Below are 26380 nucleotides of genomic sequence, written 5' to 3' on the forward strand. Positions count from 1 at the left end.
TCCCCGCGCCAGCCCTCTCGGAGAGGGTGCGTTGGGACGCCACTGGTGCGCGGGGGTTTGATCTGACCTGGTTCTTGGAGCGGGCGGTGTCCACACCGGGGGAGCAAAGCGTGAATATACCTGGCCGGCGCTGCACTGCCATTAGGAGGGAGCACCGCCCGGGAGGGTTGGGCTGGAGAGAGGACGCTGTCACTTGAGCCTGTCACATTACGTTCCTGATCCCTCCCTCTCCCAGCTGGGTTTGAAATCGCCACTCCCGTGGAGTTAGAGCGAACGCCCTGGGCTTGTGAGGCTGGCGGTCGGTGCTGACTGCTCCCCGGATTGGTTTCACGTGGAGTCGTATTTCACTTCTGGTCCTCTAGTAGCCTAAAGATAGAAGCCAGAACCCCATAACCAGGATGTTGGGGAATTGTACCCTATTTGGGGTGCATTTGGAAACGCCTTAGTTATGGGAGCGGGGAGGTCACCTGATACAGGTGGGGTCCAGAGGGTGTGGGTTTTTCTTCCTAGTTTTCATTCGGTTCCTTAAAGTATCGGTTTGCGAGCAAAAGAATGGTAGTCATTGTGGACCTGGAGATCTTTGGACAAATTACTAGGAAAACATTTTAGAAATGAACAATGAAGTCTACGTTTTAAAAAATACAATTGAAGGGTATATTTGTATAGTTGCTAAGTTAGCAGCTACTTTACTCCTAAGAATGGCAGTACCGGGTCACCGATTTGCACTAAGGTGTATGACCTATACAGTAGGCTGGCTGTGAACAAAATTCACCTTATTTGAATATTTAAGAATATTTGCAAAACCAATTGTGTATATTAAACGGCAGAGTTCCCTTCTTTTTTTTTCAGTTAGGACAAGTACACATTATTGAAATAGGTATCAAAACCTCGTGAATTTCCTTGTGTAATAAGCTGAGACGGATAAATAGCTTATCCTTTGGCAAAATACATTTTCTGATAATAAACATAATCACAGTTAATTGAAAAGGATGGTAGGAGGCGATGTCACCTTTTGGAATTATGCAGCTCAGAGTTGGAGAATATTAAACGGATCCAATTAAAAGTTTCTCCAGCCCATTGCAACCCCCAGTTAGGCCATTGCTTATATAAAAGCTTATACAATTTGTACACTTCACTTACTCAGAACACTTGGGCTGTGTTTCAAATGCAAAATGGCAGAACAGTAGGATTTGCTAAAAAGGACATCTTTTCGTCCTACAGGGTAAATAAAGGATATGGTTCTCATGGATTAAAACGGGGAAAAAAAACCTTTCTCTAATACTTTTCTATGGGCTACATGAGACTTGAGTTCCACAGTAGTTAATTAGGCCTTTTAATGTTGTGAATGGGCAAAGAGTGCCTTTGTTGACAGCCTTATAAATATGTTAGCTTGTGACTGGATTTTATTGGAGGTCCCAGGTCTACAATTCAACTAAATTCCATGCTCAAAAGTGGAATGCAAAATTTATTTTTTTAAATGGGTGCATTATTTTATAAGCTTTTTGAGAAGGCCATGGATAGTTCTCTTCAGTTTTGGAAGGTTAAAAATAAATGTCGTCTTTCAAAGTTACTACTCATTAAACAAAATCTCCTGGTTTAGAGTATTCATTATACCTAGCAATCAAATATATATATAGCACAGTAAAGGTCGTCTATGTGTTGTAGAAGCTCAAATAAGTGTCCAGGATGACTTTGGGGATAATCTGCCTTCTGTTTCAAAACGAACCTCAAAAAAATTTTTTAAAAAAACCTCAAAATTTGGCATCACCATAGGACTGTGGCTTTCTTTTTCTGCAAAAAAAAAAAAATCTAATATGCTACGAATTAGAAAGGGGAAAAAACCACTTAAAATCACTATTGGATGTCTAGTCTGTGCTAGTCAATCTTCTGCCTTCTTTCATAGGTCAATCGGTTTAATTAGAAAGTCCTTAATCATAAAATGGAAGTGTAAGTGGAAAGATACTGCTATAACTTAGCCCATACAAAGGTTTTGGCCAAAATCAGAACTATTACTTTCCCTATTCTTACTTAAGAGTTAGCTTGTTTCTTGCCTCTGTACCACCACATGTCTGTTCCGGTACACCCTGTGTCAGACCGACGGAAAATCTGATCCATGTACTTTGTGGTGACATTAAACTAGAGGAGGAAGGAAGTAGTAATTCCATGTGAGAAGTATTACTTGACCTACTTTATTGGTGATTTGTGTGTAAAGTGTTGCTGAAATAGAAACCCCCCAAATATTAATTAAGAATAAATTAGTACCATACTCATGAAATCCAAGTCTAGGTGCCCAGAATATTTTGTGCAAATTCTGATCGCTATACCTCCTTTTTTCACCTGTCACAAAACTGTTGAAAATATCTAGGAAGACACATGGTTTTGTTAATATATGCATACTTGCACATAGCCATTTGTAGCATGTAAACATAGGTTTGGCAGAGTATAGTCTAAATTTGACTAGAACTCATTCTGAACTGGACGCCTTCCACTACAAGATTGTGTAGTGAAAATGGCTATATCTAGACGATCAGCTCCCAGATGAAAAATCAGAGAACAGAATTTAAAACAAAACCCAGACAAATAATTTTTATACTTGTGCAATATGCGTCTGTATTTAAGGAATTGGGAGGAACTAATTAGAACTTTATTTGAGCAGCAGGCAGAAGTTGGAACCCACCTGCTTCATAAAGAAACAGAGGCCCCTTTTTCTAGGTTCATTGACTAAACCTATTTAAATTTCAGAGGCACTACTAACAGTTTGACTGGAAGTTGGTTTCTAGCAATTCTATGGAGGAATTCTTCCATATACTCTGACTTAACAGAATAGGATGGGAATGTGGCCAATGCCATTGTCCCACCTCCCCTACTTGACAGTTAAGCAGAGACCTAAATTTTCCAAATTATTGCTGTTGCCTTAAACCACTTAGATTTTCAAGAAATACTTTTTCAGACATTCTAAATACTAGTCTTACTTTTGGAGATACCAGTTTAAGGAAACTAGCTGTTCGTCTCCTGTCAGTGTCGAACATTTGCTAAGATAGTATGGTTGCATCTTAAAAGTGTAAATGCTTACTGATGTCAAACCATACCCATGGGAATTGTTCTGGCAAAATTAACTTGTTATTATGTAGAGAAGTCAGGATATGATTATAGCATTCCTCATTTATTTAAGCAAAATATTTTTAAAAATAAGGCCGTTTATTTTAGTGTGTGTAAGTCCGGTTGTATAACTTTTATCCTAGGACTTAAACTTTAGTTAGGCAAAACAAAAGTCAAAGTTGAAATTTCCTAATAATTCAATTTCCTTCCCTATTGAAGTGGTAGTGTTTGAGATAACTAATATTCAGCAGGATGTTTCTTAATCAGAAATGTTCTATATGACTATCTTATCTTTTGGGGTTTATTCTTTTAAGAAAGCTATGGCCCTCCACCTCCTCAGAAGTTCATAGATGTCAGCTAAAGAGTTTTCACCTACCCAGACTATGACATTCACAGTACCAGACCCACTTAGGATTTTATTGTCACCCTGCAATTGTGTATTTATATGACATAAATATATCAGAATGAACAGAAAGAGATGGTAGTCTTGAAATTAGTCAAAACTTTTGATCTTGGAGCTATTACAGTTTTAAGTGCAATGAAATAATCAATCCTTGTTAACAGAATGATATAAAACCACTAGCAGTATTGCTCAGTATTTTTAAAAAAATGTATGCCATGCAATGGAAATCTTTATGTGGCAATAGAAAATCAAAAGTGACTATAAGTTAGCTCATTATAATCAGAAACTGAAAGAGGTCAAGAGTTCATGATTTATTTTCTATGACATTGTGAATTATTATGAAGAATACAGGAGTAATTATATCTTAAAATTTCCACATAGCTTCTTTTGGGGGATACTATAATTTAAAATTTGCCTTTAATTAAAGGAAATGGCCTTGATTTAGAAAATTCCAAGTTCCCTAATTTTAACATTCAGTTCCTCCTAAGATTATTTAAAAGCTGTACCAGGGTATTTTTTAAACATCTTTGCTAATTTACTTAATAGAAAAACTTACTGAAAACAAATGCTTGATATTAGAGATTATCCTATTCCTGAAAAGGCATAATATTCATTGGAAAAGTGATCTGGTGTCAACGAAGTTTTAAGGGACACTGTTGAACATCTGAGATAAATTCTGTAATGTTAAGAGTGGAAGGTTTCCTCTGGCCATCTCTCAGTTTTTTGTTTTTTTTTTAAAGCAAATAGTGTACTCTTTTTAGCCACTATAGCTGTTTACTATGAGGCCATCAAACACAGACAGACTATAGGAAACACAGCCATGAATGTGGAAATGTGTTCTCTTAGGAGGTAATTCTTGCCCTCAGAGTGCTTCTAGTCCACGATGTGATTCACAATACAGTAGCAGATGTTAGGGAAATCCATGAGGAGAAGGGCCAGGAAAAAAGCAGAAATCTGGCAAGTAATATGGGACAGATCTTGACTTTTTCATTTGGAAGTACAAAATGTTAACACAAACTGCCCATCTTTTCATAACGGCTCACTATATCAGGATATATATTATATTTGTCAAATCACTCTTAGCTCAAAAAGTTTCACCCAAAACTAAACAATAATCCTAAATATTAAAGTTTGTCCCTACCCTACAAAAAGGTGAATATGGCATAAAGAAAATGTAAGATAATTTGATGCCCCATGTTCACATAATTCATATCACTCATAATTTTAAGGCTTTGAGCTTGTTAGAATGTGATACAGATAGACCTAGAGTTTTCGAGTTTTTCGGCTAAATTGGTAAAAATTAGAATAAAATTCACAAGTAGAACCCATTTCATCTATTGTGGTACTGCCTTCCTAAGAGGGATTTTTGATGCATTAGTTTCAGGGGAGAAAAGTTGTTTGCTAATGATCACTCTCTTTGTATTAGAAAGTAGGGGTTTTCATCCGAAACACTCGTACAAATTTTTAAATGAAAAGTAAAACTTAGCAGACTATTGGAAAACCCTCTACAATAACATAAAAGGCATAGACACAAAATGACAAGGCGGGAATTCACAAGTGGATGAAAGTAGGCCTGTAGAGTAGACTTGGCGATGTGCGGGATTGGGCCGTGCGCCCGCCTGCTCTGCGCGCGCGGGGCCCATCCCGTGCGCGCGTGGTGCTTGCAGGCTGCCGCACCCCGCCTGCCCCGACTCACGCTGTGCTCTCTTGTGGTCTCTCGAAGGTACCTACCAGGGCCAGTGGGCCGGCGGCATGCGGCACGGCTATGGCGTGCGCCAGAGCGTGCCCTATGGCATGGCCACGGTGATCCGCTCGCCGCTGCGCACCTCCCTGGCCTCGCTGCGCAGCGAGCAGAGCAACGGCAGCGTGCTCCACGACGCCGCCGCCGCCGCCGACAGCCCGGCCGGCACCCGCGGCGGCTTCGTGCTCAACTTCCACGCCGACGCCGAGCTCGCGGGCAAGAAGAAGGGCGGCCTCTTCCGACGCGGCTCCCTTCTTGGAAGCATGAAACTTCGCAAGTCCGAATCCAAGTCTTCCATCTCGAGCAAGCGCAGCTCCGTGCGCAGCGACGCGGCGATGAGCAGAATTAGCTCGAGCGATGCCAACTCCACGATCAGCTTCGGCGACGTGGATTGCGATTTTTGCCCCGTGGAAGACCACGTCGATGCCACCACCACGGAAACCTACATGGGCGAGTGGAAGAACGACAAGCGCACTGGCTTCGGCATCAGCGAGCGCTCCAACGGCATGAAGTACGAAGGCGAGTGGGCAAATAACAAGAGGCATGGATATGGCTGCACCGTGTTTCCTGACGGCTCCAAAGAAGAGGGAAAATACAAAAATAATATTCTGGTCCGTGGAATAAGGAAGCAGCTTATTCCTATCAGAAATACAAAAACTAGGGAGAAGGTGGACAGAGCAATTGAAGGTGCGCAAAGGGCAGCCGCCATGGCGAGAACCAAAGTGGAAATAGCGAATTCAAGGTATGTCCATGCAGGGTAGGGGGGTTCTGCCGGGTCGTTCAGAACAGTAGAATATCAAATATGATGTATGTCGGTCTGTTGGTGACATTGCCAAATAGGTTCTGCAAGTGCCGGAATCAAAGGTGGAAAATGATTAAGCCCAATCCGATGAGAGTGGGCAATGAATGTACCTACTCTGATCTGAAACGTTCCATCATCAAAAAATATTGAAGGTGCATTGAGGTCCCCTTCCTCTTGTAAATTACTTCCTTAACAGTTAACGCGTTGGAGTTTGCTCTGATCCTGTGTACATTTTCCGGAGTCCAGAAAGTTACGTTAAAAAGAAAAATACCCTTGAAGTACTGCCACCGAGAGCGCTAACTGTCCTCTGTGTGCCAGAAAGAAAATACCCATCCACGTGGAAACACACCTAGTATAGGTTGAGTCCCCGTATTCTAATATTTAAGTTGGGGGTGTGTTCAACTCCCCCTATAAAATTATCTTAGTTTGTAAAATTCAGATTCTGTTTATCGATGCCTTATAGGTGAGATCGGTTTTGAGAAAGTCACCAAGATCTAGATATGGCAGAAACAGAAAGTTACACGAGAAAATCGAGCATGCATTCTGTAAACAGTAGAGCTCATCTACATGGGAAAGGCTCACAAGAATCGCCAGGTTCTATGCAGGAAAGATTACATCACTGGTGTATTAAAAGGAAAGGGGTGGGGGGAACCTGACATGGACAGATGGAAATGTCAGTGTGCCAAGGTTGGAAGAAAGTGGAGCAGGAGGGAAGGGCTGGAGCGAGGAGTGAGCTGGTGAATAACAGATTGAGAAGTGGGGTATATGGGGGCACAGATGGACTGTGTGCTTGAAGTTTTCCTGTTAATAGCAGGGTTCAGGGATTCAAGGAGAAAGATAAATTTATTGGGGATAGAGTTTTATTAGGGATGGATGTCGTGTGTTAGACCAAAAAAGAAAAAGGATGGTTATAAATGGAAAAACTTATTTTCATGCTTATGTGAGTGGGTACCGGGTGGCCACAGTTTCGTGTGACTTGAGGCATACATTTAGCATATATTACTACAAATCCTTTTCCTGACGCAGTAGTATTCTTCCATAGAAGTAAACCTCCTTTTGAAACCACAAAATACTCGTACATCTTCAGGTTTTCATTCTTAGCATTGAGTTAATGAGCCCCCCTTTTTTCGGTTGAACCATATGAAATTTCTGATATTTGAATTTTTTATGTACCAAAAAATGGCGATCGCATATGGTTCAACTTAGTACTTCCAGACTTCTAAAGTTTCTTCTTCTTTTTTTTAATGCCCCTATTTTATGGCTGTTATTTACTTAGGAGTGTCTGAAACACTAAGTGGAAAATGGAAGAGGTCTTTTTTTTCCTTATTTGTAGATATATATTAGAAGTCTCCAAGGTTTCCATTTTATCCCAAACTAATCCTATTTGAAAGTTAATATTTCTTGTTCATCGGCACAAAATTTCATGAAGGGTCTCCTCTTTTCTCTGCCAAGCGTCTTTTATTCTAGATCGTAGTTTTCTCTGATTACCAAGTGTTGCATCTACTTGCTTTTCAGTGTGCTGGTAGATAGGAGACTTGCCACGTCTAATCTTGCTGGCTTCCCCGGCCCTCAGCTAACTTTTAGAGCTAGTGATATACTTTCTGTTAGGCCCTAGCCTCTAGTTTTAAATGCACTCCTGGATCCTTCCATTTTATTTTCCCCGTACCATCGAGTGATACTCTAGAGGCAGTTTCGTCTTGGCAGATGGAAGATAAACCTGTGCAGGACCCTCTCGCAAATGACTTTCTTCCCCTTGCTTTAATTACTGACTTTTATGACTAGTTTAAATGGGAGGAATGTACATTACCAAAGGGAACCGCTTGTAACGCAAAGATGATCTCTGATAATGCTAGCATTGTAAAACTCTTACCCAAGTCCTAGCCACATTCTCTCGCTGTTGAGAGTCTTTCGGGGGTGGTATTATGTAGTTTGGGAGGACGGTAGTATACAGTTTATAATCAAGAAGTCTTTAGGTTAAGCTGTCACCGTTTTAGTTAACTTCGTGAAGATTTCACTTAGCTGTTTAAAAAACACTGAATTTATTACGCTAACTGAAATAAGCCAGCCACAAGACAAATTCTGCGTGATGCCGCTTACACGAGCTATCTCACTAAATGGTCAGAGTCACAGAAACACAGAGTTAAATGGTGGTTGCCAGGGGCTGGGAGGAGGGAGAAGTGGGAAGTTCCTGTTCAACAGGTATAAGGTTTCAGTTAAGCAAGACGACTCGGTTCCAGAGGTCTACTGTGCAACGTTGGGCCTGTCGTTAACAGGACTGTATTGTGCACTTAAGATTTTGTTAATAGGGTAGCTCCCATGTTAAGTGTTCTTACCACAGTTAAAAAAGCAATACTGTTTGGATGACAAGAGACAAAAAGTGAAAAAAGCTCCCTTAACCTTTTCTATTTTACTTACTTTGACTGTTTTAGTCCTCTTTCCAGATTCCTTGTTTTAATGGCTACTTGAGATAAAGAGTTTTGCAACTTGTCTTTGTAGAAAGTCGCTGAAGGACTGACGTGCCCCTTGTAATAGCTCTGAGTTTAGAGTTCCACATTCTTTTAAAAACCTTTTTTAAAAATAAAGAGAAAAAAAGATTCTCTTAAGACTTTGGAGCTTGCTGCCCGGAGGAAGGGCTTCTAGCTATATTACTGTTGTAAACTATGGCTCTTTATAATGCCTGAGTGTCTGCTCGGTGCTTCCTGACCCCTGTAGTAGTTGTCATTGTTAATGTTCTTGTTTTTAAAAGTATCGAAAGTTTAAGAACATGAAGTGACACCCTCCTTCTCTCCCTGCCCCAGGAATGGCCGAATAAGAACCAGAAAGTATGACTCCTGGCAGCTGCTACTGTTGAAATCATTAGTTCACTGTTAGCAACGAACGGAGCTCATCGATTAATAGTTATTGATCATTTCAGTTTGCCACCCAGATAGTGTTAATCATTGTGCTGTTGCTGTCATTTCTTATGCTGTAGAGGGTTTTGTTTAAGTCCCAGGGAAATGGATCCTCTTTTGCACCATCACTCTGTTTTATCTTGAAGCAAAGCCTCAAGCTCCGAGGGAAAATAATTGTATCCTCCAATAATGTCTCCTCGGGGAAATCGGGAGACATGGAGCCAACCATCTTTGGCCCAAAGATTCAGGAAAACATGGTAGATCTGTGGACCTTTCCTTTGCTTCCCCCAAGAAGGAGTGGTGTGTCTTCCAGTAAACACACAGGAGGCCTATTTCTGAAGGCTCATTACGAGCCTCTGTTTTATTCTTACAAATAGGGAATATGGGGATGGCATCACAGTAGACAGAGGAAATAATGCAGCAGATAAAGAATTAGTAGATACTGATAGTTGACTAGCAGGTTAGCGCTTAACGAGTTAAAACTGTAAGGGCTGCTAATAATTTACTGACTACTATACTGTTTAAGTTTTTGTTCTAATCCCAAAAGTACTGTGTTTATAAGATTTCACAAAATGTCTCGTTCCCCTCTTGTCTCGGTCCTGCGCGTAAAATTCATCACTTGGAATTGAGAAAGTGTCTCAACCTTGTGTTTTTAAAAAACGTTTAAGAGGTCGCGGAGCAACTCTGAACATTTCAAGCCCCTCATTTTCGGAAACCAGGACTCTGCCCAAGGTCACCCCGCTATCCCTGTTGTTTCAATTACGTCATTTGGGCATTTTTTACTCCGTTAACTTGTCTCCAATAATTCCTTAAGAGATGTTCAATTATTGTTCCTTAAGTAAAATATTTTAAGGAAGAATTGTAAAGTGAGGCATTTGGGAGATAGCAAATAAGGGGCCCTTAGAGAACCACACTTGTATGGAAATGAATAGATAATTTAGAAAGGGATGTGGACAAGAGAAGAACTTTATAGAATCTGAGCCATAGAGGAAATAATTATCGTGCTGGAGAATGGAAGAGGTACGGTGAAGAGGATGGGAGAGAGCTGGCCTAAAGGACCATAGGCGTTTGCTTATTCTGGCTTCGTTGTGTCAGACAGATTAGAAGAAAGAAGCCAAGTTGGAAGATGGAGGAGGGTAGAGTGGGGTGCAATAGTTCCCCCTATTCGCTGACCTGTGGCCAGCCTCCCTGAAGCTCGTAGGGTGCTGGCTGGGCAGGCGCCCAGCATTACCATGAAGTGTCAGTAGTGGGACAGGCTGGGCAGTCATGTGGGGCTTTGCTGCTCCCAACCTCTCCCCAGGTAAGGTTGTTACCCCTTCAGGTGGTAACAGCAGCACCTAGACAGGTCATATCAGGAGGGGGCCCCATGCTGTCCGTTGCCCAGCCTCAGCCCTACGGGCGCTTGTCACAGATATACCTGTGCTGGGGTGTGGAAGCAGCCAGATAGAATGTGGAGGGCCTCAGGCTCAGGGGATCTGGTCACAGGTGAGCTCGCTGCATCTGTTTTCAGAACTAGAGATCGGATTCCATGTTTGCCAATTTGGGGCTTAAGTGTAAAAATGACATAGCTTTTAAAAAATCTTACAGGAAAAATATATTTCCCATATGTTTCTTTTAAAAAGACTAAATATTACAGTTTCATCCCACTTTCTACTTTCCCTCCATGCTCAGAATGATTCAGCCAGGACAGCTTTCCTTCAGTTCTGAGGAGGGACTTGGCTCATCCCTTCCCTGTGCCTGGCCCCCTGTTCAGCCCCTCAGCCTGCTCCTTCCCCAGGTTTAGGCACGGAGTCTCTTCTTCACGGAAAGGTTCCCTGACCCCACACCCTCCAACCCACTGCCTTTGACCTCAGTCTAAATCCACCCATTAGTCTCAACATCATTGAGTATTTCAGTATGTTTGTTTCTTATCGCTTTCTCCGACTAGTCTGGAAAGCCAGACCCTGAAGGCAGCCCGGCTTGCTCTGTGTCCCCACAGCTAGTTCAGAGCAGGGCACCTTCGTAAGGGCCCTAGTAAATATTTGATGGATGAGTGAATTAAATTCTCACTACTTGGGGTTTGAACACTGGCAGTGCTTCTAATTCCGTTTTGCGGCACATTTATAAACCACAGGTATAAGGAAGGAAACGTAGCTCTCGTCATTCATCGTGCTGTGATCTGACATAGACAAGGAAATGCAGAAAATGCACAAGCATGTGTCACAGGTGCCCTTTGCCTTAATCAAGTCAGCATCATTAAAGTGTCAGAACTGAGGTGTCGCCAGGGATTAAGAGCTTCAGGTTAAGCCAGACTGTTATCTCCATCCTCCATAGGTCTGAGCTGGTCCAGTGGTACCTGCGAGTGCCTCCCTTGAACAGAGGTGGAAACTCCAAGAAGTCCGCTTGTACTGACTAGAACAACATTAGCTCATCATACACATTTGACGTCACCAAAATAGGTGATAAGTCAGAACATAAGAGCCTGTTGTCTTTTACAAATCTAAGTTTTCTGAATATTCAGCTGTCTTTATTTCCTTTCGAAGGTTTTTCTTGTCCTGCCTTTTTTTGGGTCAATTTTCTTAAACAGTTATATTCAGCAAAACAGCCCCTCACAGGATTACTTGATTCGATTCACACTTCACTTATTGGTAACTACAACCCAAAGTCAACCATGAGTCAGTGCACATTGTGGATCCAAACTAAACTTGCAACCACCAATTTTAGGAAAAAGTTTAATCTCTGCCGAGTTATTGTGAAGGGCCAGAAATTTGAAATTCTCAAATTCTGTTGGATGAAAGGATTCTCTTTTGCAAATCAAAATTACAGTTTATATTCTATCTTTATTTCTTTTGTGTAATGTTAGTAGTCGTATCTTTAAAAACAGTTTTAGATTACCGTTTCCATGAATTTTTTGTTCCTTCTCCTGGGGCTCTGGTTAATTTTTAGTTATTAGCATAAGTGATTTTTGCAGGAAGGTGAATTCCTCGTAATGCCTTATAAGCCATTTTAATAAAGATGGGTAAAGAAATTTTGGGGGAAAATCGCCAAAAAGTGGGAATTTACAGCTGAAGGGAGCACTCATTATTTAGCTGGGCCTCCTGTTCTTCCGTGTCTGCCTTTGCTGCCTGTTGCCGGCTTCCACCTGTTATCCCGGCCCTTCTGCAGACACATCCCAGAGGCTTGGTTGAGACCCTCAGTGTCTGAGGTGCAGAGAAGTTGCTGTGAATGGGAAGTGATGTTTGCCTCTTTCTTCACAGACGGGTCGTTTTAAGGGTTGAATGAGAGAGTGGGTGTCACAGGGCTTTGTAAACTGTCAATCACTTTATAGTTAATGTTTCGGGAAATGTGTCATTCCTACAAGTCCCCTTCCACAAGGTGAAGGTTGCTGGATGACCAAGAAGCAAGAGTGGGCTAGAGGTAAAGATGGAGGGAGGGAGGAAAAGGAAGAGAAGGAAGGCTTGGGAAGCAGAAATAGGGATAAACGAAAGGAAGGGAGTTAAGCCACAAAGCTTGACCTCTTGTGTGCAGACATGAGCATGTGTCAAGACTCACTCCATTCCCAGCTGCAGACCTGTGTGAGGTCAATGTACTGTCAACAGGCAATTTTATTTTATTTATTTATGTATTTTGAGGAAGATTAGCCCTGAGCTAACATCTGGTGCCAATCCTCCTCTTTTTGCTGAGGAAGACTGGCCCTGAGATAACATCCATGCCCATCTTCCTCTACTTTCTATGTGGGACGCCTACCACAGCATGGCTTGCCAAGCGGTGCCATGTCCACACCTGGGATCCGAACCAGTGAACTCTGGGCCGCCAAAGCAGAACGTGCAAACTTAACCACTGCACCACTGGGCTGGCCCCAACAATTTTATTTTTTCAGACTGAAAAGAAAATGAGCAAAGAAATGGCATAAAGCTATGCTGCGGTACTATTCTGAAGACAATATGGGATAATAAAGATTTTGCCTTCATACTGTTTAGATCTATTAGTCTAGGTCACCATTACCCCTTATGTGTACTCTAGTTTTTGTATTGCACGTAAAATTTTTAAATACATGTTTCTCCTCTTTAGCAAAGAACGCCCATTTCCCACGGGAGAAAGTGAGGCGCTTGCTCTAATTTCCTCCCGTGCTTCTCCAGGCTGTTTAAAGAAAGACACACTTCTTCGTATCATGGGGCCCAGGCCTTCTTTATGGGCCGAGCAGTCACTGAGAATTCTCTGCGTGGGTGTGCTGCCGAGGGAGCAGCTGAAACCGGAAAGATAACCTAGGCGCCAGCTCTGTCCTGCCCTCAAGCCAGGGGTAAAGCTTGGCTGTACTCCAGAGGCCTCACTGGGGAACTCAGCTCCTCTCCTTCAACGCTGACGTTAGATCACCTCGCCATTAAACAGACCATTACACACAACATGGGAACATATTGTGTTATGAGAACCTTATAAAGCGTTCTTAGGGTATCTTGTTTCTAAAGCTCTTTCTTTAAGAAACTCTTCCTCCGACCCTCCCAAGTCCAGGCCCATTCAGAAACTGAGGCCTTGAGATGGGCGTTTGTTTTAATGATTAGCAAGGAGGTTCCAGCAATGCAAATTTAATGAAAATTAGTCTTAGACCATACCAATGGGAGGGTCACAGAGTTATCCAGTTTGGGGCCGTTAAAGACATACATTTTAAAGCATGACTGTGTAGACGTGGCTCTCTACTTTGATTAAACAGGGAGGGCCCAGGAAGATGCTGTATATGATGTGAATGGGCTGTGAGGTAATCTTCAATTCTGTGGAGATCTCCTTGGTGAAAACTGGCCATGAAAAGTGGAGATAAAAAGACAACAATCCAAGGTGATGACAAGCTAGGTTTTTGGGACACACGTTGGCCTTGTTGTAACTGTAGAAATCCGAGTTTGCTTTAAACGGTACAAATTTCAGCAGGTGCCATCTCATCCAGCTCTGAAGCATGACATTTCCCTGATTCCGTAAATATAAAGAATTAAAGCAGTAATTAGTTTTTTAGTATAGCTTGATTTGTAATGAAAACCACCCTAATAGGATGTTTTCTTATCATGTTCCATCCCATATGAATTTTAGCTTTGACCTGCACAAACGGTCTCGGGGCCAGTGGCAGAGTGGCGTGTGCATGCTAGCATAGCCGGTGAACCGGGAGCGGCAGCTGCCAGGCAGCCGAAGCACCCCGCTCACAACTTTCCATTATGGATTAAGCTGACTCTGCCAATCTCACTTTACTCAAGACACCAAACTGGACGCTTGCAAGACTAGTGCCTTGCAAATCTTTGAGATGCTTTTCTTATTATAGATGAAATATGAACATTGTGTTTAGAAACAGGATCCAACAAATGCCAAAGGTATTTATGTAAGTAATTCAGCTTTAGTTCAACGGCCTCTTGAGAAGAAAACCAAATAAGCTTTTAATAATTTTGCCCTTCTATTTTAGTTGGTGTTTCCCATTTATTTGTATAATACACTCGATTCAAAATAAGCTGCTTTATCAGAAATTTAATTAATATGTACAGAATCAAGATTGCCTCCAAAACAGTCCCACTCTTTGAAGTCAAATCTTCTTAGGATTTCCCTGTGTGCCAAAAGAAACTTACTCAAGCCAAGTGAAATACATTAATTCACTTGATAGAGTTTTTAAAACAATCGAGTATGCCAGAGATTAACAAATAATTTTGTTAGTTTTTAAAAACTTTTAAATAAGGTGAAAATTTTGCTGAATTTTCCTGTATCAAGTCAATTGAATTTTGCTCTCAATTCTTTGGTCTAGAAGTCCCTGTCTAATTTTTCACATTGGTCTGGGAGTTTTTTGAATTAGTATTTCAAGATTTCATACATTTACTTCCATCCATTAGGAGAAGGGTTTGAGGTACATGTGAGGGAGCCTGTTATTCAAAACTCGTTGAGGAGATATCCTATAGAAGCCAGCAGTTTAGGGTCAAGAATGAGAATGGAGGGGATCGGCCCGGTGGCACAGTGGTTAAGTTTGCGCGCTCCACTTCGGCGGCCTGGGGTTCGCCGGTTCGGATCCCCAGTGCGGACCTAGCACTGCTTGTCAAGCCATGCTGTGGCAGGCGTCCCACGTATGAAGTAGAGGAAGATGGGCATGGATGTTAGCTCAGGGCCAGTCTTCTTCAGCAAAAAGAGGAGGATTGGCACCAGATGTTAGCTCAGGACTAATCTTCCTCAAAAAAAAAAAAAAATGAGAATGGAGGAGCATGAGATGATGGGTTTTATGCGCCCCTCCACCAGCCCTGGTCGCTTGTTGCCACCCCTCCTGCTCAGCACAGTGATTTGAGAATGAGCTGAGCTATTGGATTGATAGATTACCTTGGAAAGATGCAAAAGATGCAAATACCCTGAAAGGGGACTGTCTTTAGCCTTTATCTGTCATCACTTAACACTCTGGCGTGGATTCGCAGAAAGACACTCAGTTATCAGCCCATTTTATAATTTGGTTTGGTTCTTATCTCCATGAAATGTTAATTTTAATCACTCTTTGCAACATTAATCAATTACATACTATGTAAATGTAAAATTATAATTAGGACCAGTCTTCCATCATGGAGTCTGGTTGGGACAGATAGAAAGCAGTTACCCATCAGATGAGTGGCACCTTGCTAGGAGCATAGGTAGCACATGGGAGGAACTTAATCATAGCCTGGGGCTGGAGGCAGGATTCTGCAGGTGGCTTCCATCTTGAGAACCAAAGAATATGCGGATGTTGTCTAGAAGATGGACGAGCGTGCAAAGGATAGTGGCCCACATATATTTGGAGTACTGTAAAATGTTTGGTACCGGTGGGAAAGAGAGTGCTAGCTGAGGGGTGTTGAGAGATGAGGTGGAGAAGTAAGCAGGGGCTCGTTGGTCTATAAGGGCGAGTTTGGACATTATCCCAAAGACAGGAGAGAGCCATTGATAGTGTTAAGGAGACGAATTACGTCTTTAAATTCAGAACGATCACACTGGTTGCAGGTGGTATAGGGTTTGGGAAGAGGAGGGAGCAGTAAAACTGGAGACAAACCAAGTAGTAATCTACTAACTAGTCGTCTAGGTAAGAGCCCATGGACTGAGCTAAGCGGTGGCAGAGGGGATGGAAAGAAGCGAACGTGTGGGTGAGAACCTCTCACGCAGACTCAGTAGGACTTGATGATTGATTGAATAAGTGTGGCAAACTAGAAAAGGAAGAATCAGACTGACTCCTCAGTTTCTGGCTTGGCCAACTGGATGGATGGTGGTACTATTTATTCAGACAGGGACCAGAGAGGAAGGTGCAAGTTTAGAGAGGAAGATGAGTTTGATTTTTGACTTCTTGAATTTTGAGATGCTGGCCCAAAAGACAGCGGGAAACATGGCCTGGAACTCAGCAAGATTTGCTCTATACATAGAGAGCACAGACCTGCACACCTGGGGAGCAAAGACATTGCTGAGAAAGGACTTCCATGACATGATACTAAACACAGCTCTTTTTAAGTACAAATAAAGCAATTCTCACATTAAGAGACTGGGGATCTGTTGCCTTACGACAATGCAGTTCAGGTATCAGAATGTCTGTTCTTAAATTTGTGGAATTATGCTTTCTAAGATTGGTGCTCAAGGTGCCTACCCCGTGAGCAAGATCTTTTGGCCTGTTTCTTTCCTGGCAACATACTGGAACAGAATATCACTCTCACAAATTATTATGCTAAAGAAACATCATTTGGGAAACATTTATTTAGTGCCAGCTCCGTGCAAACATGGCACTAGGCCCTAGGAATACAGGGATGAATAAGAAACCAAACCTGTCGTTAAGAGCAATACTCAGGCAGGTTCATAGCGCTCCTGTGCAGCAGGACAGGTGCTGTCAGCTCGGTGGGTCTGCAGTTCGGAGGGCCCTGCTGGGAAGCCCTTAAGCCAGCCTGGGCGAGCTTGTCACAGACGCTTTCGTGGGGTCCTTTGCACAAGCAGCTGTCTGCCTAGGGTGGCCTCATCCCCCGGGCCCCTTTCCTTTGCATAACCCCTGGAAGTCTTTTGTGATTACCCTCAAGGTCCATAGCAGGCATGGACTAAATTAAGAAAACCTAACAAAATGTCTCTTCGAATAAGTAGTTTTACCCCTGACAATAGGACCACTATCAGCAGAATGTAAGTAAAGTGGATACAAATTCTATAATGCTAAAGGGAAGGGGACTAGTGGTTTCTTAAAAAACATGTTAGGTTTTTTAAGTAGTTAGTTTTAATTTAAATCAATTTTTTTTTAAAGATTGGCACCTGAAATAACAACTGTTGCCAATCTTCTTTTTTTTTTCTTTTTCTGCTTTATCTCCCCAAACCCCCCCCAGAAAACAGCTGTATATCTTAGTTGCAGGTCCTTCTAGCTGTGGGATGTGGGACGCCACCTCAACGTGGCCTGACGAGCGGTGCCATGTCCATGCCCAGGATCCGAACCCTGGGCCGCTGCAGCGAAGCGAGCGAACTTAACCACTCGGCCATGGAGCCAGCCCCTAAATCACATTTTAATTTAATTTTAATTAAATTGTTTCCACATAGAGCCTGGAAGATACGACTTTTGATGGTCACAGGATCTCATCAGCAGTATTTGGTTAGAGAGACATCAAAGTTAGCTAGTTGGCAGTAAATTGATTTTTTGGCAATGTTTCCAGATATGGAAGCAGTGTAGACACTGCTGAACATTTCCCCCGTGGTGTATTCTGCCCCAGTGCAAGCACCCCTCCCCTTGTGGTCCGAGGATAGCAATTGCATGACATCTCTTGGCCACGTGCAAACAGAGCTGATGTTTCCTGAGTGGTTACCTGGAGCCTGGACCTGTGTTGTGAACTTGACATCTGTCATTTCATCTGATCTCCATGGCAACCCTGTAATTGGGGAGGAAACTGAGGCATAGAAAGTTCACAAAACGAGCAAAAGACCTCCCGAGGGTGGATCCCAGACAGCGTAACATCAGAGCCCAAGCCTTTCCCTCTGCTGGATTTTGAGAACTGGGGTAGGAATTTTTTGCTTTAACCCGTGTTAAAAACTCTCCTTCAAATTTAAAATTATGGACTGAGAACAGTTTAGTGGATACCAGGGGAAAGGTGGGGTGGGGGGGTGGGCACAAAGGGTGAAGTGGTGCACTTACAACATGACTGACAAACGTTAATGTACAACTGAAATTTCACAAGATTGTAACCTATCAATAACTCAATAAAAAAAAAAGAAAAAAAAAACTCTCCTTCAGCTCGTAAAGGAAGATCTGTCTGGGAGCAGTATTGCTTAGTCAGATAGTTCATTTTGCCACTGATTCATTTAACAGACGTTATTCATTCCACAGCCACAAATCTTGTGGATGTGACAAACATCACCAGATAACGTCAATATCATATGGCAAATTCTAAGAAAAAACTACCAAAAGGCAAAAGAAGGAGGTACAGCAAATGCTCGGGGGGGCTTAAGGGACAGGGCTGAGCCTGCGCCTTGGATTTCGAGTCGAGATTAGGCAGGAGGCAAAGGGTGGCAAGGATGCTCCAGACGGAAGGAAGATAGAGTGGAGTGGAAGGGCATAGATGAGTTCCTACAAGCAGTTGGATAGTGGAAGAGCAGTGCTTCTCCAGGTGTGATCCACCCGGCCCCTGTGGCAATCACAAGGGCCACGTGGAAATTCTTGGTCCCCCACTCAGTACTGAATTAACGTTTCTTTGGGCGAGGCCCAGAAGTCTGCACTGCATGAGCTTACCAGGTTATTCTCAGGCACACTGAAGTGTGGTGAGTGTAGGTTGGGTTATGATAGGAAACAAGGTTGTGAAGGTTTGGGAGCTGGCTTTTCTGCTGTTGGCCTTGGGGAGTCTTGGAAGGGGTTTGAGCAGGGAGCCATCTGCCTTTGAGATGGATTTCAGTGGGGCCAAGACCAGAGGCCTAGTCTATAGAGGACGTGATGAAGACCCAGTGACGGGCAGGGCTGGTAGGGAAGCAAGGGATGAAATGATCAGCAATCGATGGACCAGAAGTGGTGGGTGAGGAACAGAGACAAACGTAAGATGTTTGTGTGTCTCATATTCTAATGCCCTTAAATAAGTTTGGCGAAGGGTTCATTCATTCCCAGAATATGGGTGAGTTATTTCAAACATATTAAACAAGTAATCTTTCTGGGTCTCTCTTTCTTATCAGTAGAATGGGGTGAGGAAGTGGGAAACTGGACCAGATTGTCACAGAAAGCCCAAGTCTGGGCCACCGCTGCTGTGTGAATGAATTCCCCTCCTTTTGCCTGTTTTTAGACCTGCCCTCACATAACTGTACCAGCGATGTTTCTTATAGAGGTTCTTCGGTTAGTAAACATAGTGAAACAGCGCTGACATTTTACTTTTCTAACTCCAGATTTGTCCTCAATCAGAAGATGGTAAGTGTCCTATTGGGTAAACTGTGCGGAACAAGACTGTACTTGGGAACACCTGAGCCAAATTAAAACCATTTTGAAGTACCCTCCAGCATTCCCAGGGCACAACTCATGTCTCAGTCATTCTTGATCATCTCAGAGGTGTTGTTACTTACACACTTTGTACCGCGCTTAGACCAGAAGGGAGAGAGAACCTGGGCCTGACCCCTCCACATGCCTAGAGTTACCTGGAGATAACTTACACATGTAGGAGGTAGTTAAATAATAATGCAAAGCCATTCATTCAGTCACTATTTGCTTGTTTGTGCCTGTCTCATTCTCTATAGGTTTCGAAGCAGTTTACATAAATATCTAAATGACCAGTCTTACAGGAATTAAGAAAGAATAGATTAACTTGTTCTGAAGACTTTGTACTTGGCCGCATACCCTAGTAATATTTTGGATTTTTTTTTTCTTGTTCCTGTATGAGCTTGGCAGTAAAAGCATTTTTCAGAATTACATTATTGTTCTTCCTTCTCACTAAATCAGAGTAACTTTCAACCCATTGTTGGAATGATTAAAATCTGATTACAGAGTGAGCAGACAGTCACTAATGTTTAATTCTATAAGTGAAAACAAGGGAAAGGAACATATTAAGGGTTCTCATTTTTTCCTTCAGAATCTTTAGTCGTGTGTTAATTTTGTGGTATTAAAGTTCAGTTACTGAATTTTATTGTTGAAAACTTTCTTTAAATTACAGTTGCTATGTTTGTAACAGTTACAGAGCCTCTGCTGTATTCGTGCCCAATAATAAAGTCTTACAGATATTTCAAGGGAAACAGAAGGCGTGAACCAACAAAGGAAAGAAAATAAAAGTCTCAAGCGTCCCCCATAAACAGTGTTATGTAAGCATGTATGTATGCGAATGCTGGCCCTAAAGAAATGCCCAGGGATGAGAAAAGGGGGAAAAATTAGATGGCATGAATAAAGGGGTTTCCTGTATAATGGGTGTGTCTGGTGCCGAGTAGAGTTGGTCTGGAATGATTTTGTAAAGAATTTGAGCCTTGAGCAACATTTTGAAGGGAAGCTAAGGCCTGATTTGTCACGGAGGCGAACAGATTTTGCCAGGCGGGGAAGAATAGTGTAGCTGATGACTCAGAGCCTGAAGAGAATGAAAAACACTTCAAGGCAGTAAAGATCACCAGTGCTCATTATCTGTGGGCAGTGTTGTCCTTGTGGTTTGCTGGAGTCAATCTTGCTTGTAGCTTCGTAGCCTTATTAATCTTCTAGTAGTCTGTGTCGATGTTCCCGAATGACTCCCACTGCCAATAGAACCTGAAAACAAGGATCTTTCATGTGCAAACCCTTCCCTCTTACTCTCTTCCTACCACCAGGAAGAATGATCCTGAAAGTTAGTAAATTTGTGGAGAGCTGTTGTGGTGCTACTCTGAAATTCCTGAAAATTAATGCTGTTGGTTTGTACAAAAGAATAAAAATAATAGGAAAGTAGGAGGCTGGAGATGCTGGGTATAACAACCTGTCCTTGTCAGATTTGGACCTGGATCGTCATCCTCTTTGGAGAGGGCTTACAAATGTGTGTACGAAAATGCACTCAAGGGGCTGTCCTTGTGGCCTGGTGGTTAAGTTTAGCGCACTCTGCTCCAGCGGCCGGGTTCAGTTCCTGGGCACGGACTTACACCACTCATCCGTGGCCATGCCAAGGTGGGGACCTGCACACAAAATAGAAGAAGATTGGCGCAGATATTAGCTTGGGGCAAATCTTCCTCAAGCTAAAAGAGGAAGATTGGCAACAGATGTTAGCTCAAGATGAATCTTTCTCAGCAAAAAAAAAAAAAAAAAAGTACTCAAACCCCTTCTGGATTTTGCAACAGCCTGCTGGTGTGTATAAGCTAAGACTCCCAGTGTTTTCCTTTGCAGCGATGTGGAACACAGCTGAGTCATGGCGAGAGAACAATTAGATAAGGGGTACTGACTATTAAAGGATCTTAAAGCACTAATCAGGTGTTATGCAACGCAAGTGGAAACTGTTTCAGGGTTCCGAGGAAGTTAGTAACATGAGCAAAACAACATCTGAGGAGAATGATTTGAGCTGCCTTGCACAAGGAGGATTGCAAGCAGCAGAAGTTGGGACAGGACCATCAGGGACATGAATAAATCAATCCAGCCATAGAGAACTGGATCCCTGAATTTAGAGAGGAGAATTCATCTTGTATAGCACCGGTTGTGTACAAGGGTGTTAAAACTCTAAGGGTCGGAGCATAGTTAGCTAAGAGCACAAGTGGACTGTGATCAATGATGGAGACACTTTGGGGAGGAGGTTAAAGAATCTTTTGATTCAAGGATGGTACTTTGAAGCTTTGTGGATTTAAGAGCTTCCAAAGGGAATGAAAACATGAAAATCAAAGATTTACGTTGTCATTTATAATAAAGAGTTGAGGGGAAAGTGAACAGAGCAGGCTGGGGTAGAGCAACTTGTAAGGAGTCATCAGAGATAGTGACCTGTGTGTGGAAAGAAGCAGGGAATTATTTTATACTAAAATAAGCTAAGACAAGACACCGACAAGGTTTGATTGTGATTATAACTAACATCTCTATTTGCGTAATCCCATTGTCTAAAATCAAATCAAATTAGCAAATCCTTTTAACTTATTGTTTACAGTCATACATCGCATAAAGATTGATGGGGATACTTTCTGAGAAATGCATTGTTATGCAGTTTCCTTGTTGTGTGAACATCATAGTGTGCACTTACACAAACCTAGATAGTATAGCCTACTACACACCTAAGCTGTATGGAACCATCATCGTATATGGGGTCCATCGTTCACCAAAACGTCATTGTGCAGCTCATGACTGTATTCTATTAATAGAATAACCATCACAGTATCTAGCTGTTCAGTCATATAGTACTCAGAGCTTTCATTAAATCTTCATGCTGTCTGTTGTCTTTGACTAAGTCCATATAAATGAATGAAATTAACAGCTATGACTTTCTTTGCCTTAGAAAAGGCATCTTTCATTTTTTATTAGTTGTTGTGTGCTCAGAATGGATCGAGAAAATAAACACATGGCTCATGCAAGGATACCTATCTTACAAAAGAATGTGAAATCTTTGCATTGGCCCCAAACCTTATCATCTGGGCTGTACCTCCAGAAGCACCTTAGTGGGCATTTTACCTACATAGAGTAAGTAGGATCAAGAACAGTGAGTGAGTTAGAAGTCCTGCAAAGACCCTTTGGGTTGAGCTCAGGAGCAAAACCAAGGGGGAGCCGGAGGTCTGTTTTGTGTCCATTAGGTTCCACAGTACCGTCTCCGTCTTTTCTTTCCCTGGTCCCTGCTCCTGCCAGTTGCAGGTTTATTTTGTTTGACCTCCTCTCTGGTTGGAGATAGACAATCCACTGGCCTCCTGGGGCTGGCTCGTCCAGGAGCACAGTCCAGGCTTCCTGCAGATCTTTAGCCATGTCTAGTCCCTGCTTGAAAGGGCCTCCTGCCCAGCTAGGTCCGACCAACCACTTGAGAAGTCACCCTATTCTGCCAAAAAACAGACCGGCGTGGGGGTCCTGGGTGAGGCACGGGGGTCTTTGTGGAGCAGTCTGATCTTTCTATTAAGAAGAAGCTGCTTACACGTACGTTCTGTTCTAGTTCATCACGAGTTTTTCTTATTGCTCATGAAACAGGGAAATAGGAAAGGAAAATATATTTTTACTGAATGGTGAATACTTCTTAAGTGAATCAAAATATAAAATGGTTTATATCATAAACTCTTCAGGTATAAATTGCCCTTTCAAAATCAAGGATTGCATTGAGTCCTGCTTTGTAATTTTTGTCTATGTGAGGACTCTGAATTAGCCAGGGATGTAAAAGTTTGTCTTCTACGCAGGGAGATTAAGAAGGGATTTCTTTGTAGGAAAAAAAATGAAATTTTTAGGCAAATCAGTACATTTACAGTCCCTGCTCCAAATAGGTATAAAGACCTTGAGGAAGTTAAAATACGATATGCATACTTGGATTTTCTTGTGACATTTTCAGGAATTTTTTCTTGTAATTTTTCTTCCTTTCCCCCATCCATTGTATCTCTATTATTAGTATGAAATTCAGCTTACTTAAATTCTAAATAATTTTTAGAAATCTGAATTAATAAATACTGAACTAATGAGCCTTAAAGCTATAAAGCTATACAGAGTTACTAAAAGTTTTTCCTAATAATTAAGCACAAATCTAAAGCTAGCTAGAATCATTTTTAGTAAGAACTCTGAGGATCATACCCAGAATAAAATGTTTACTTATACTACACCTGGAAAGAAAATGGTACTCTTGAATAGGTCATTTTTAGACTTCAGTGACCAACTTTATGCTTATTAATATCAACTACATAACTAAGAAAAGCAATTCTACTTTTTATACATTGCGTGGAAGGTAGCACGGGTGTCAGGACATTATAGGCACCCTAAATACTTGGTTTTGATTGATTTCTCATATTTGAGTTGGTATTCTTCCTTAGAGATTTAGAATCCAAGGGACAAGGCTGAGATCTAATCCTGTTTCCAACAGTTCCTGTGTCAGCTCAATAGTACGTAAGTATATACTTGTGAATCTCTATTCTGAGATCACTGCATGAAAGTGTTCAGTATAATGGAAGTCGTCATTCATTATGCAAAGTGCTTTATGGTTAGTGACACTGATTTCCTAGGGCTCAGCTAAAACCCACACGCGAAACCTCAGTGATAGGAGACGAGCCGAGGAATGAGTTGCATCTTGAGAGGTCTGGGTAACAGGCTCAGATCAGGGCCCAGGAGCGAGAACCCAGGAGCCTCCTCTGCAGGCCGCCTGAAGGAGAATATCCCCCTCATCCTCGTGGGATTGGCCCCACCCTGTGTTTGGGGGCAAGGATGCTAGAGAGACTCTGGGAACTTACTAGACTGAGCTGAGGTGGGAAATTTTATTCAAATGTTGTCTAACTACGCGACCTTTTAAGCCTCAGATTTTCTCTAAAAAGTGGGATAATTTGGTACCCAGCTCACAGGAGGTTGGGAGAATTCAATGAGGTTAGTATATGTGAATGCCTCTAACACAGTATGTAGCGCGTCACAGGTGCTAAATAAATGGACACGGCCAACAATCGTTGAATCCTTCCATGCTGAGCATTGTGAAAAGACAACCCTTGCCCTCAGGATGCTCATATGCTCCGGCAGGAGACTGGGGAGAAAACCAGCAGGTGTTAGATGATGCGGTATAGCAAAGGACAATCTATGTAAGAGCCCAGCAGAGGGGCCCCAAACACCTGGAGGACCCAAGAAAGACTTCACGGGGCGTCTCTTGAGCAGTCTTGAGGAGGCAAGTAGGTATTTCCAGGAATAGAAAGGGGAAGAAGGGCTTTCCAGGCAGAGGGAAGTGTCAGGGCTAAAGCATGGAGGACTTGGAGCTCTTGTTTGTTTCTTCTCTGCCAAAATGCTAGTGTCGTTTGTATTCATGTAGTTCTGGGGCACAGAGAGGAGGTCCAAGCAGTAAGTGCCAAGAACCAGACTGCAGCCACAGTCTGGGTTCGGACCCTGGCACTGTCAATGGTGTGACTTGGGCAGACGTCGTAACCTGTCCATGTTACAGGCTTAACGGCAGCTCCTCACAGGATTGTTGTAAGAGTTAAATGAGTTAATAAATTGAAGTGGAAAGTGGATGCTAAATATTTCATGTTAGCGTAAATTTTGTAGTCATTTCAACCATTTCCCAGATGCCTGCTTTCTGTAAAGCAAATAGAGTTGGTGCCTTGGGAGAAACCGAAATGAGAAAGATACGGCCCCCATCCTCCAGGAAATTCATAACCAAGTGACGAGATGCATATGTAAACAGCTAGCTGGAAATTAAATCAGAGCTACGTGGAGGTTGAGGCGATGTGTGGGAGCATCACCAGGAAAGAACTTTGCTCCAAGGAAGAGGAGGAATTCTTGGGAGAAGGGAGGTTGGTGTCGAGTTTTTGCCCTGTGCTCCTTTGGCTCCATCGTTTGAGAATCGGGGCAGGTGCGTCCAGGCCCGCTGTTGGCTCTGTTTCATTCCCTGTGGCCGGCTTCCTCTTGGCTCCTCTCCCATCCACCTGGACGGCATTCAGATGCTTCCCTTAGAACTGGAGCTGGAGAGGTGAAGAAGGTAGGTTCCTATTATCAGCCTGAAAGAGGTACAGAGAGAGCAAGAGCCGAGGACTTTATCTTCACTGGGAGAAAGTCAGGTTACAGACAAGTCTCCAGGCCCTGGGCTTGGGAGCCCATTCATGTAATTCCCCTTCCAGCCACTTTGCTGCTCCCATTTGGTTGCTTTTGGGTCCAGTGGCTCCGCCAACTCCCGCATTCAGAGGAGCTCCCTCAGATTTGCAGGCTGCCACCCCCATTGCTCCCCCAGTACAGACCAGAGTGAGGCCTGCACTGTGTTTTGGAGGCCAGGTCTGAGAGAGCAAAGAGATGAGTGCAGCCCTCCCCAGCAACAGAGGAACTCCTGCTATGCTCTAACAGAGAGTCCCCATGTCTCCCAGGGGCTCCTGGCTCACAGGTGGGAGATGGGTGTCTGCCGACCCCCGGTGTCTTCCAACAGTTGGGTCCGAACTGTCCTATTTCTGGCAGAGCTGTCTCACAGATGGTGGTGTGTGCCTGGCTCTGTCCTTTAGTTTGAGCTCTGATCCAGTGCCATCCCCTCTTTTTGGTCAGTCTGGTCCTGGGAAGAGAGGTTTGTAAGTCAACTGTAATTCAACTATCATTGCTGGAAAATTAAGCAAGAAGTGAATGTGAGCTGGCTGCATCGCAAAGAATTTCCGAAGGGAGAGAAAGTGGGAAACAATTCAAATAAACCTTTAACGTGACAGCCTGATTTTTGCTCCTGAGAGGTTTGGGGAATTCTTGTGAGTTCTTTCTGTAATGTGGTAGAGTACTTAGGAGCACAGACATCAGAGCCAGAGCAACTTCAAGTCCTGACTCTGTCGCTTTTTAGCTGAGTGGCCTCAAGCCAACAACTTGCTCTCTCCAAGCCTTAGTTTCCTCGTCTGTGAAATGGGTGTGATAATTAATCCTGCCTCCTTACAGGTTCGGTGACTCCTCGAGGAGTCGGTGT

The 26380-nt window shown here is 42.8% G+C and overlaps 2 protein-coding genes across 10 annotated transcripts in view; one reads left to right on the top strand and one right to left on the bottom strand.

Moving 5' to 3' along the window:
• GDAP1 (ganglioside induced differentiation associated protein 1) overlaps positions 1–288 on the bottom strand; it is a 43985-nt gene extending 43697 nt beyond the window's left edge. Inside the window, exon 1 of one of the 4 annotated variants that reach the window (XM_070631457.1) lies at positions 68–288. The gene's annotated coding sequence lies outside the window, so the exon portion shown is untranslated. The remainder of the gene's footprint in view (positions 1–67) is intronic. The other 3 variants (XM_070631458.1, XM_070631447.1, XM_070631454.1) reach the window with 3 other exon arrangements.
• The window catches only part of JPH1 (junctophilin 1), a 76668-nt gene that overhangs the window by 807 nt on the left and 49481 nt on the right, over positions 1–26380 (top strand). For all 6 annotated transcript variants that reach the window (XM_008543671.2, XM_008543675.2, XM_008543676.2 and 3 more), the window contains exon 2: positions 5226–5985. In XM_008543671.2, the coding sequence (XP_008541893.1) occupies positions 5226–5985 (760 nt within the window). The remainder of the gene's footprint in view (positions 1–5225; positions 5986–26380) is intronic.

The sequence above is a fragment of the Equus przewalskii genome, chromosome 8, assembly GCF_037783145.1.
Source record: "Equus przewalskii isolate Varuska chromosome 8, EquPr2, whole genome shotgun sequence".
NCBI classification, from domain to species: domain Eukaryota; kingdom Metazoa; phylum Chordata; class Mammalia; order Perissodactyla; family Equidae; genus Equus; species Equus przewalskii.